Raw genomic sequence first — 13,885 nt, forward strand, 5'->3', positions numbered from 1 at the left:
TAACCAAATGCTACAGCAGAAATTAAGACTCATTTGTTTTTTCAGTCTTCTTTTGTCCAATTTTGCTGAGCATATGCAAATTATAAGCTCAGTTTCATGTTTTTAGGAGAAGTGGCACCCTGTGTGGTCTTCTGCTGCTCTAGCCCATCTGCTTCAAGGTTCAACTAAGAAATGTAGTAAATATGTTTTAAGGATGTTTTATTTTAATCAGTGTCACGCAGATGACTTTCAATTGTTTATTTCTTTTAAGTCCAAAGAGGTTTATAAGTACAGACCTTGCACAAGTGCTTTCACTATATTAAAAGTTAGGTTGACAATTTCATCTTAACTTAATAAAAAGGGAATAAAGAGAAATCCTTGTTTGTGCCCCTAACAGAATTCTGCCAAGTTGCGCTTCATTCTGTCATCCCCTGAATTAGAAATGTTACTGATGCCTTTATTCCATTACATCTTAGTAATTACAATTCATTGTTCGCTTGTCTTAAAGCTTCCTTGGAACATCTGCAGGTTGTTTAGACCAACTAATGTGAGGCTTATGACTAAATCCAATGACTCACAGGTCACACCTCTGCTAATTCAGCTGTGCTGGCTCCGTATTACCATCACAGTCCACTTTAAATTTATGGATTTAACTTCTCCATCAAGTGATCAGGACTCAATACTCAAAGAGTACTAAAGGAGCTCCCGCACCCTGGAGCGTTCACTTTCTTAGCCCAGCTCTGTTGACTGATCTATTATTGTGTTGTGATATTTATCTCAAAACTACAAATATTTCAATTTGACTTGTTTATGCACACAAACTTCACTTTATCATTTTGTCCATATGAGCAATACAAAAATAGTCACTGCATTTCAACAAACACTCAGAAAATCTTTCCAAAAAAACTCTTTATTGCATAAAAATACACACGCTACCAAAATTATTCAAACTACAGCAGAAAACCAGCTAGATTTCCAGTGAGACAGTCCCTATAGATCCATACAGTTACTAATGATATATAAAGCTGGAACTAAAAAGAAAAAAAAAAAACAAGAAAAAAACAGAGATCCATGCCTTGAGCAAAAACATGTTTTTGTTGCAATAGAGTTAGGAAGAATAAACCTGCTCTCATTAAAAGGTATAAAATAACGGTTGTTATTTAGCAACAACTTTATACAATCTACATTTAATGCGAAACGCTTCAACTGGGTTGTGGCCAATAATCGAGAATCAATTACTAATAACTACTTCTTTGGAACTCTTTCTTTAATTGATTAGAAAAACTTCATCTTGCTTGGGCATGAAATTTGTCTCAACACGAACAGACTTGTCATAAGTCAATAAAACCTGACTTACCAGTTGGATCGAACATTCAAGGATTCAGAAACATAACACTGAAGAAGCTAAGGCACAAGTTGTCCACACAGTAAGTCAGATGATTGTACAACATTGTTTCTGTGTCTTATCAAACAAGAAAATGTCAGCCAAAGTGGCATCATGAGAACTTTTGGCGGCCTTTAGAAAATACACATTTGGTCATCTGTCAGCAATGTGCCAGTATTAAAAACACAGTAAACCTACTGAGTTCATCGCGAGTCCCTTTAAACAAAGATTTTGACCACCTAAAACAAAAATGTTACCACATTTAGATGTTCTAAAATAACTATGATGTGGACGGGGATATCAGTTGTTATCAAGTTCGATAAAGGTAAAAAAAAAATCTGGATACGAGTTGTTCTTTTTTGTTGTTTATGTTAAATTAATCATTGTGTTCAGTGGAAATTTCTTTATATTGTCTTCCAGTTTAGAGCGGCACGCAGAGAAGCAACATGCACTGGAAACCAGAAAACAAGAAAACAACTTTTTCCGGGATCACAGCAATCATCAAACTGCCGCCCTACTCGAGAAGTGTATCATTAGCCTTATTCATGATGGGGTATTGAAGGTGTTTTTGGCCGACAGAGGTGGAGAGGTGAGAAGTGACGCTAAGAAAAATCTCAAAGAATTTAAAGATTAAGTTCCTAAAATCAGGTGAAGATTGTCTCTGACATTGTTTGTAATAAAAATTACAAGAAACAAAACACATTTTTCCAAAGTGAAGCAGAAATTGCTTCACTTCACAACTGTGTCAGTGTTTCCTACACTGTTGTTCGCCAAATCTGATCGCAATTTAGGCCGTGATTTAATTAAGTTATTAGAGGCATAATAGAAGGTTTGTGTTATAAATAGGTTTTTTGTGACTTAAGGGGAAATTATGAGCCATTTCTCAGAATATTACTCCCTTCCTGCATATTTTTTAAAACATTTTTACTCTTACCTTCAATCGCTCTACTTAATTACACATCCAGACAAAACAGCACAGTGAACTCCCCCAGTTATATCCCCTTGGTAATATGGAAATTTAGAACAGAACTATGAAGACAAACAGCAAATGAATAAGAAAATGTATAAAAAGTTACAAACAGGAAAGTTGAACCACACAGACATTTTCTGTATAACTTGATTACATTCCAGAAGCAAAGTCTCCTTCTTATCATCTATACACAGCAACATACAGAACAAAAGACACAGAAAAACTAATGATGGCACACAGGACAAATCCAAGAAATGATACTGAATGATTTGATATCCTGTGCAAAATATTTGACTCTGGATTGCTTATCAAGGAGATACAGACAAATCAGGCAAAAAAAAAAAAGCTTTATACCTAACCTCCTTTAAGTTGAGTGCACTTAGGTGATCTTGCATTGACAATAAAGCACAGTCTCGTGGTCCATTTGTGAAATATTCACAAAATGTGAGCTATTTAGTTGACTATATGGTCATTATTTTATTTTTTTATTTATTTAACTTTTCTATACCATCCTTTTAGGGACACATAAAAACATGTAGTAAATATAGTAGGTTAACCCAAGCGATACAGTTTTCCTAAATATAACCAGGAACTTGTGTAACCAAACATATAGAATTATAAAAAATATCAAATCAAAAATCAAAATGAAGTGTAAAATTAATGTTTGTCTGTTTCTTGGTCCTTTGATTGACGTTTGCAACTATTTCACAAAGTGATGTGAGACTGTGTTAGAGAGTTACAGTTATAAAAGTACAGGTAAATTGATAAGTGTGTTTTATATGACAAAAACAAAAAATAACATCATGATTATTATTTCTTTCTTAATAAATCTAAAATAGAGATCTGTGTACTAAAGTAGATGCAGTTCCCAATTGCAGTCCACTCCCAGTAGGAATTACTTCTTGCCTATAACTTCACTCACAGATTGTAGAAGAGTGGTTTTCCCATTGCTGGACCATATTAAACTGAATAAGCCATTGGAAATCTTTGGTGAAACGGCACAGTGTAAAAATGTTCAGTGGCCAGTCCAGATGCAGCTCAGAGCGAAAAGTGGAAATGGCTATGACTGGGTGGGTCCCCAGGTTTTTTCCTTACTCAGAAGTATAGAGGTATTTGACCTTTGCCTGGCCGCTGAGTTCATCCTCATATCTCGGCAGGCAGCAGAAGAGGATGGCGCAGCCGATAGAGATGATGGTGGCGCCCCAGCCAAATCCGTAGGCCCAGGTGTAGTAATAGTTACCCTCAAAGATCAGCTCATTGAATTTGACTGGGTAGATGATCAGAGCGATGATTTGGATAATCGCTGCAGAGAGAGACAGACAAACAAGGCTTGGTGCACAGTGTGAGGTGATAATCTACACTAATAAATCAACTAATGCCAAACTGCCTAAACCAGCAATGGCTCAAACTAATTGTTTTTTTTTTTTTTTACTTTACTAGAAATGTTGTCTAAAGTCATTGTTAATGGTCAAAAGCTAATTCAGAAATTAGGGTTTCAGGGCTTTAAATTACAACATGATGAGAACTACTTCTTTTCCTGGGATAATTAAGCAAAGTACATATTTAAGTTTTATTTAAAAACTGATATAAAGCTATGTGTTAACAACTGCAAAATGCCTCCGGGTTCACTCCACTAAATTAGATGGAAAATTAAACAATGCAATAATGATAACCTATTATTACATTTGATAATTTATGCAAGATCTCATTTTGGGGATAAATTGTTTAGAAGCTGATAAATGATCTATTGCATTTTTTATTAAGCAAGAAATAGAGGGAGATTTTATATAGCCGATTGGCCGAATAACTTACTCTCACAGACCAGTCAGTGGAAAGTAGAGTTCATTTTTACTGTATAAATAAAAACCTACTAATAAAAAATATATTTAAACCATAAACTAGATGAGCAGAGTTTTAAAACCATTACAGAAAACAAGGAAGTTGAACATACTTAGTCAGTCATGCAGTCAACACTACACTGATGGTAACAGCAGGGTGTGAAAAATACCTTCACAAGCTTGTGTAAGAGTTTCATCAGCATATCAACATCTGGGAGTTCGAGGTGAGTTTTGGCAGACCTGTCATTATTACCAGGGATTATTCATGAGAAAGGTGTGACTCTGACTCAGTTAGATCCACTTTCCCATGACAGATGACTATTAAAACAGCATTATTTTGCTTAGGAAAGGCAGGGAGTGAACATAAACTACTCTGTTTCAACACGCACTTTCACATTAATTGCAAAGGCAGGCCTGAATTTTTGAACACTGCATTAACATATTAAAGGGGACGGGCCCCACAGTTCATCTACTTGACTGAAGCAAGCTCTTTTATCTCACTTTCTGTTCCTAATAGGCCAAATTTCTTCAGAGTCGCTCGCCTCATAAAAAAAAAATGCTTTGAATGGCAGATGGGTTGGGCTCCTGTGCTCACAGCCAGAGCCAACCACAGTAGGAATGACCAAATTAGGGATATCCGCTCTCTTTGACATCATACGGACACAAGAGTAAAGACTTAACAAGTGAAGAAAATATAGTTTTGAAGGAATGCTTGCCAAAAATCATCAATATACTCTTCTTTTTCTATATTTCATAAATACACAGTTTAAATCAAACGTTCAAGTTTAGTTTGTTTTGTTTGATTTTTAACCACCACCTCTTTTTGTAAAACCCTCCACCAGACTGAAACTGAACTTCCTCATCCCACTATTTTGCACATTTTGTTCAAACACCCGACTTTATTTTAAAACTCCTGTATAATCAAAATCTCAGTTGCAGGCAACTGCAACCGACAAAGTGATGTATCCAATCCAATTCAACATATTTCTGTAAAATGCAGCTATAAAATAAACCCCGAATCTTGGATTTGATTCAATGTAGGATCATATCTTCAACAAGGAGCTGTGTGGGCTGAAACAGCAGCTGGGATGCCGTCGAATAAAAATAGGAAAATAGATTTTTGAGGTGGCAGTCATTTCTGCTATCTTTTTGGTGACTATTACAGTGTAAAGCAACTTAAAATAAAAAAAAACACCCCACCACCTGTAACTGTGTCAGGGTCTTTCGTCTGTGAGGTGAGTCAGTCAGTCTGTCTGTCTGATAAACACACCAGCTGTTGCCACAGCAGCGTCACGCCTCAGGGGAAAAAGGCCTTTTCCTACGCTCACCCTCTTAACGCCAAAACACGCAGTCATTATCAGCGTCACTAGTTTTATTGTGTGATTGTATGCAACTCCCACATATTTCCCTTCCCTATTTTACAGTTTTGGTGTTGGTATAAAATAATATTTTCAGATTATTACTTTTTTTTAACCTATTTTGCATATTGCTTCTATTTGGGAAGCTGCTGTCTGAACATTTGCAAGCTTAAACATGTTATTTGAAGATTAAAGCATCATGTAATGGACCGATAAGACCGGAGGCATGTTTGGTATCAGTTTCAGAGATTCTAATCTGTGGTTGAGTGTTGCTCTTCGTGTAGTTAAAGTTAATTTCATTTACCAACAAAGAATATCTGAAACGGAGGATTATTTCTTCTTCTCAATACATATCGCCAGCCCCACCTGACTTTGTTTACAATATTTTTACTGTGTAGATGTGGAAGTAATTATACCTGCAGAAATTAAGTGTTTGTGTGGATGCAAGTTTTTGTGCGTGTGTGTGTGTGTGTGTGTGTGTGTGTGTGTGTGTGTGTGTGTGTGTGTGTGTGTGTGTGTGTGTGTGTGTGTATCTTACCAACAACGATCAAGAATGCTGCAACAGCAACCATAAGACCAATGTTGATGTTACACATCGCCACAATGGCCAAAATGAAGGCGATGATGAGGATGATTAGACCAATGATCATTAGAGCAGCGACTGCCTGGGCCCAAGCTGGAACGAAACATAAGCAAAAACAATTGTGACACTCAAGAAGAAACAAAAGTCTGAAAAGTTCAGTTTTTTTAAAAGGAGTCTTTTTTTAAGATTTTCAAACCTGGTATATCAACAAGTGTTACAACAGTGTATGTCTTATACGCCACACAAGGTACAACTCCCATTTCCATTTTTAAGTTAATTTTCTTAAAAACAAAACAAAACAAAAGAAAATCTCTGAATATGTTCTGTTAAAAATGTTGGCACATGTTACCATTAAGCCCTCAGAGAAAACAGCTGCAGAAAGTTACAACTGTAAAGCTGCGCACAGACTTTCCAGTCTTAGTGGGAAGGTTTCGGCTGCTTTATGCCTCAACACAGCTTTGGTTTTTCTATTTATGGTTAATGTTCAGTAAAAAGATTCATGAAAATGAAGGAGGCAGCACTCTTTCTGCACTATTCATTCTAACTTTATTGTGCACCTCTGAAATCAAACCACCACCTTTTTGTAGAAGCTCAGGATTTGAAGCATTAACTGCTTACTGGGTCAAATTTTTATGCGTTAAAATTGTCCAAAAACAACAGTTTATGACAGCTCAGGATGCAGCTTGGTGGTAAATCCAAATCCCTCTCACTTTTGTTTGTGGAACTAAATGAATCATCTATTGTTCAATATGTCTACATGGTGTTTAGTTATTATTGCAGCTCCCCTCCCCAAGGCTGTGCTCACACAGATTGCAAAGTTACTAAGGTTCAAGCTGTGACAAATTTTGTTTTGCTCACACACACACACCACACCCTTAAAAGCACTGGAATTCTCTAAAACTCTGTAACGTCGGCAGACATGCCTCTGAACTTTAGCAGAGATGCAAACCTCCCAAAATGCAAATTTTTCAATCTTTTGGACAAAAACTGATATGAGTTGTTGGCCAAATACTCAGCGCACCACCAGCCTTTGAACAAATTATCATGTGACACTGCTGCTGTTTGCAAAGAAGCACCAAGAGGTGTTCATTGTATTGTGAATAGGTTTTACTTGCATCAAGGATTAAAAACAAAACTTCCTGAGAGTTTTACGCTTTATGTAAGCTCGCCATGTGGATCAGCACAGCATTACACCCAATTTACTGATACTGGATAAGTTACACCCTAAATTATTCACAGTGTTTTGCCTGTGAATGTGTTCAGGTCATGGCCTACCTGCCTCAGCCCCAGGCAGCATCACATACACATCAGACTAGTCCAACTGGTTCAGCCTTCCATACCCATGTCAACATCAACCAAGCTTCAAGCTCACCAGTAACACAGTGTTCTGCTTTTCACCAAACTAGACTGGTTATCAACAGTTTGATGACTTCAGGCTTATTGTGAGATTCAGTCCAATAAACTTACTACAAGTATTTCTTCAAGAAGCAAAGCTCTCAAAATAAAACAAGTGAAACAAAGGAGACAGTCACAGAGAGACATGCTACTATTTCAGCTGTTTTACATGGTGTCTTGATTCATTATTGGTAGAAGAAAAAGCTTTTGAGTTTCTGAACTGATACTTTTTGCCATACGAGAATTAAAAACTGATATAAAAGCTCCTACACTTAACGATGACTGTTTAATTTAAAAATATTCATGGGTGTGTCCTTGTTTACTGGGTGAGCACTCGAAATGCGTGTCCCAATCACTCACACTTACTACTATCCAGCTGCTCAGCATCTGCTTTCCCCATTTAATCAAAACACAAAGACATTTGGCTGCCCTCCTACATTTTTACACTATCGCTACCCGCATGCCTGAAACTGCCTCTAATTGCAAATTTACTAAAATGCCCTATTAGTATGATTATGAAAACATACACTGACTTTCCCATATTTGACAAATCTAAACCTTCAGATAATAAGGATAATTTAATAGCTTTTATTCTAAAAGCTATTAGAATAAGGCTTTCACAGAGGCAGCTGGGATCGACAACACCCTGCGCTCTCCCTGAAAGAATTTTAATGGCACACTCTCTTAACCAGAAACTCCAGTGTTAGAAATGCAGTAAATCGTACTAAAATAGCTCCTTGGTTTTGTTTTTTTTACTTGCTGTTTGCGCATTTACATTTTTCACAGTTTGGGCTCAGCTAGAGAGCGGTGACAGTGAGTGGGCGATAAGCATTAAATCTCCAAATGCTGGTATTTAATTGAGGGCTAAAATGATTACAGCTACTCAATTTTATTTAGATTTCACCAACTGGCAACAATCGTCATCTCAAGACACTTAATATCGTTAAGAACACTTTCTGTCTATTATTGTAGGATCTTTACCTTAAAATATAAAGTGTCTTGAGGTGCTTTGAAGTATGAATCATCATGCCTGATACTTTTGATTGAAAATAAATCTGAAAATTACGCTCTGACGGATATTAAAGTGGCTTTTTTGTCATTACTCTCTCTGCACAACAAACTGGGAAGACAAGCAGCAGATTAATAGATAAAGAAAGCAGTGGTTAAGTATATCTTTTGCAGCTATCTTAATCTGTTACTAATAAATAAGATATACAGACTGGCATGTATCATACTTAATCCTTGGAATCACTGTGGCTCTAAGAGTGTGTGTGTGTGTGTGTGTGTGTGTGTGTGTGTGTTTTAAAACAATGTATAGTTAGTCAGTTCTGACTCAAATTGGGCTGCTGTAATTTGAAATATCACTCTTCCTCAAAGTGATGCAAAATTCTAATTTTGCCTTAATGCTGTGCTCCCCTAACTGCCCTAACACACTCATAAGGGCGTGACAAACTTCTTTTGTCTCAGCATACTATCATATCACCCAACCCTTTGCCATCATCCATAGTCAAGCCTGTAATTATGTGATTTGTTCAAGCACTCATACCAGAACACTGAAACTGCTTCTTCCTATTTAAAACTGCAGTTCCTGAGAATTCAGTCTCTTCAGCTTTACAGGCAGTTGGCCTAAACGCCCTGAGGGGGAGTTAGTTTGGTCTGCTTCCAATATTCACAACATCCTACAACTTACACACACAAACTGTGCTCTGGTTGTGTTTGTTTCCTTAGTTTTCAGAATATCCCTACAAGTATTTAAGCCAGAGAAACCGCGGGGCCAAAATGTACCCTTCATCTAGCCAGCAGCCTTCAGGCAGCTTTGTTCTGCTTCTTCTTCTTTGTGTAACAGCTTCAGCCCCGCTGAGACTAAAGGACACCAAAACAGTAGCAGAGAGCGGTTGAGGCAAATAAGGCTAGGTTCACACTGCAGGTCTTAATGCTCAATTCCGATTTTTTGATCAAATCCGTTTTTTTTGTCTGCTTGTTCACACTACAAATAAAATGCAACAATATTGTTTGACTGATGGCCCTTAATATAAAGACTTCGGACTTTACGTTTCCCAATTTTTGCTTTAAGTTATTTTGTTGTTAACATAATAATGTAAATAACCTAATAATTATCCCTATTGCTGTTTTAGAGAGGAGCAGTGCTTCAAAGGATAGTTGCAGATTTCTGTCAGAATCTGGAGATTATACAGTACAAATAAAATGTTCACGTTTCTCCAACGTTGTCTTCCCAACAGTTTCACTGACATCTGGCCAGGAAGCGTTCGCGATGTCTTCTCGGGCGCTTCTCCAGCGCTGATAATTGGCGTCTGTCTTGTGTCAATGACGTAAAAGACGGATTTAATGCGACATGACCGTTCAAACAGCAGTCGCTTTCTAAAACATCGGATATGTATCGGATTCAGTACCACATAAGTGACCCAGATCGGATTTGAAAATATTGGATTTGTGCCGTTCACACTGTCATACCGTGATCGGGTATGGGTCGCATAGGGACAAAAAAATAGGATTTGATGCGCTTTCGCCTGCAGTGTGAACGTAGCCTAACAAAACTATTTAGCCTGAAATATCAAAAGAGATCAGAAAAATGCCAGAAAAACACTGACAACATGCTAGAGCTATAATACTCTCTTAACAACCACACTGGCAATTGTTGTTGTTGTTGACTTTTTGGAGCTGCTGTCACACAGCCATGGATATTTACATTAAACAGTCATCTTAATTAGGGCTGCAGCAAGTGGTTATTCCCATTAACAATTATTTTCTCAACTGACTGTTACAGTGAGGTCATTAAATATAATAAAACATGACACCACAGTTTAGTAGACTGTATGTGTTTTGTGTAAATAATACAAAACTAACTTATTTAGTGACATACAGTAAAACTGAGGTGATCTGTTGAACTGCTGATTAATAAAGTGATCATTTTAACCATGTTTTAAACTAAAACACAGGTGTGCATGCAAAGTATGAAACACAAAAAAGTAATATCAACAGACATCTAAAAAATAAGGGGCATTTTCCTGTGAGTAAGGTTTTATGCCACTGAGTGCTAAAAGTACTTTTTTTTTAAAAATGTACATATTACACAAAAAATACCAGATCTTGCTTTGGGGCTGTGCTCCATGCTTAGATCTCTGGTTATGTTTTCTAGAAATGGCATTAAAGAGTGCAAGCAGCTCCTAAAATAATTACCACTGTGAATGGCGAGTCTAATAAGTGATGCTACATGTATGCTTTGCAGACCCTAATTTGGAGCTGTGTGACATTAGGCTGACCTAGGTGACTTTCAAAGAGTCTGATAAGAACAACAATAGTGTCTCTGTTGGCCACAGCAGGCGTGGAGCAACACAAATAAAGCCTGAGTAGGAGAGACCGAGAATACAAGTCTGTTCTGTTCTCAGTTATTGTTCCACATACTGGGTCTCCTTGTGTGTCGGTGAGTTACGTTTCTGTGGCTGACAGTCTTTGCTGAAGAATAAACTCATCAACTGGTTCTCCCAAAATAGTCTGTGTGAAATTCTGCTTCTCTTTGGTTTGGGCTGGGAGAAGCTATTAAAGTATTCTAAATGTACCCGAGTTGTTTTTGTTTTTCCTGATATGGTTTTCGCTACCTGTGCAGATTCACAGAGTTCACAAAGTTCTTGTTCGTAAGGGTTTATTCAGGGTGCCCTTGAATCATTCTGATGAGTAAAAGTATTTTAATCCATTAAGTCATAGCAACAATGACCTCATCTGTCAACAGTTTGTCTTTATAGGTTTAATTTCTTTGTAAATCCATTTTTTTCAGGGGCTGTAATCAAAAGTGGACCTTCTGGTCACTAATAGTAAACCCTGAGGGGGGCTGTGCAATTAAACAACTACTACTTTTCAAGAACTTATCTCTGTGGTTGTTATGCAACCACCACAGTTGTGGGAACATATTTCACATATGGGTTGCTATGGGGATAGCACTATGAGTTTCACTGCTTTGATAAAAAGAGGTTTATACATTATATGTACTGTAAAATGCACATTAGTTATTCGTGTGTTCTAATATGAAGATAACCTTTAAAATGACATCAACCAAGGATTCTATAACAAGGATGCCACAATTTACACAAACACCATCAAACAGCAGCTCTGCGCTGTCTTCTATGAAGGCCACATTTAGTAATTATCTTGATGATAAGAACATCAATATCTTAACAGTAAAAAAGCTCAGACTTCACTTACTAACAGGCTTTTAGTCATCTTTGGTGCCTGTTGGTTGCACCCATTTCTGATACTTCAGAAGTATGTTTTCAAGATTCATGCTAATCCTGCCATTAATATTAATAATTAACATTATTAACCATAAAGGTGAAAAAAAAAAAGGGGGGGGGGGGGGGGTGTTATGGTTACACTCCATATAAAAATTTACAATTTACTTATAAATATGTTTTCACAACCATAACCTAAGTGCGACTGCCCCCAGAAAAGAAAATTCTTCCTCCGCCAATGCCCAGGTTTCATACTGAACAGGATATTATGTGAGGAATCGTTTCTTTATTCATGATTCTTTTTGCTGCCGTTTATCTACGTTTGAATCGTTTTGCCTTCTTCGAACTAATGTTGTGACCCTTCACACAAACTAAAGAACAGAAAGCTATTTCAAGGAATGTTTCTCCTGGCGTGAAGACGTCAGCCTAGGAGGAAGGCACTCAGGACTTATTATCCAACAGCATTCAACCGCCTTTCTTTCAACTGCGTTTATTTAAGCTGGAGGTGATAAACGAGAAAAGAGTTAATGCTCGTGGAGACCAAAGTTCATTCCGCCTGCTTGCCTGACTGTTGCAGGCCTCCCTCCTCCCCTCAGCCTGGACTTCTTTAGCAGAGGTCAACACCCTGAAGTTACAATATGGGAATGTGGATTTTCGCACTGACTCGAGGTTTATTATTGGCTGCATTAAGGCATCCCATTCGCTCTTGTCGGATTATCTTTGAACAGCATATTGTGTATGGTTTATGTGTGAGGTAGACTGATACTTACAGAACTCCATGAGCGACTGGCACGTCCAGTTGTCTTTTAAGCCGCGGCACTGCTTCCACATACTGGCGTAGTGAGACTTGGCGTCCTCGTCCTCTACCCATCCCGATTGTGCGCAGATGGCGATAAGGTCAAAAATAATGGCGAAGAGCAGAAGCAGGGGAATGATCCACCTGCATCGAGGGTAGGCGATCCCACAGCGAAACATGACCGACGATCAGCGAGCGGTGTACACGGAGAGGAAAGGCGAGCAAAGGAGCCGAAATCTGTCCGCTCAATGTCTTATGCGTCTTTGCGCAGTGACAGTGGGTGATGTGAGGATATAATATAAAAGCTCCAGCCCCACCCAAGAGTGAAACGTACCCGTCAGCCAGGTTAGGATCGTGAAGGGCTGGGCTTATTTGGATACAATAGCAAAGTATAGCCCAGCCCCACTCAGTGTGTCATATTACACACCCAACAACCGGCCTGTGACCGTTACTGTCTAAGCTCGAGTCCTGATCACAGAAAGGATTGCGTTTAACAGAAGATAGTTGAGCTGAATGCTGCAGAGATGTACTTTTCTTTTTCGGAATTCCAACAGGTAGTAATGGGTGATGTGCTGTGAGGCAGAAAATATAAAGAGAGAGTACAAAATAAATGTAATAAATGTAAAATGCCACAAGATGGCAGCCCAGCTAACCTTAATATTTTCTTTAAAGGTAAGGAGGTAAAAAAACAACAACAACGCACAGCGTTTGGCTGTATTTATTCTGTATGCCTTTATGATTTTTACATGGAACTGTCTATCTAATCAAAAATTAAATGTATGATTCCGTAACTTATTGAATCATCTTTAACGGCAATAACTGTATATGGAGGGATTTTGGTCCACTCAGGTCCCTGTTTGAGCCATGCTTTAATTGTGAGACAGATGGTCTCATATTTGACTCTAGAATACTTTGGTATAAAGTGAAGTTCATGGTCAACTTGACTGCAAAGTGCCCAGATCCCTTGGCTGTAAAACAAGTCCAAATCATCACCCTTTCATCATCGTGCTACAAATGAGGGTTTTTTTTTATGGGGCTTTGCTGTGTTTATGGGGTTTTAGGAAAACCTAAGCTGTGCTGCCAAGCTCATTTTAGATAGAATAGGCTTTTCTCCTGGCAACCCTTCCAAACAAAATAGTATAGCTGCTACTTACATCCTTAATTCTTATGGAAGCAGTAAGGGTGTATGTAGTTTTTCCAAAGGATTGCACAGAGTCCTGTGAAACCTTTATTCTTCAGATGAATGTAGGTATCTCCTAATAAAGAAGTAAATTAAAAAACATACTGTGATTGTAGATTACTATAATAAACTGTTAGACAACACTCAGTTGTCACCTT

General features: G+C 37.9%; 1 protein-coding gene across 1 annotated transcript; it reads right to left on the reverse strand.

The window, feature by feature from the left end:
* Positions 1 to 871: 871 nt before the first annotated feature.
* Positions 872 to 12,911, reverse strand: perp (p53 apoptosis effector related to pmp22). The gene is made up of 3 exons (XM_082558363.1): positions 12,522 to 12,911; positions 6,068 to 6,205; positions 872 to 3,636 (listed from the first exon to the last, which is right to left on the reverse strand). The coding sequence occupies exons 1-3, from the start codon at positions 12,724 to 12,726 to the stop codon at positions 3,425 to 3,427; spliced, it is 555 nt and encodes a 184-aa protein (XP_082414489.1). The 5' UTR covers positions 12,727 to 12,911; the 3' UTR covers positions 872 to 3,424.
* Positions 12,912 to 13,885: the final 974 nt, after the last annotated feature.

The sequence above is a fragment of the Aulonocara stuartgranti genome, assembly GCF_965226115.1.
Source record: "Aulonocara stuartgranti genome assembly, chromosome: 13".
Taxonomy (NCBI): domain Eukaryota; kingdom Metazoa; phylum Chordata; class Actinopteri; order Cichliformes; family Cichlidae; genus Aulonocara; species Aulonocara stuartgranti.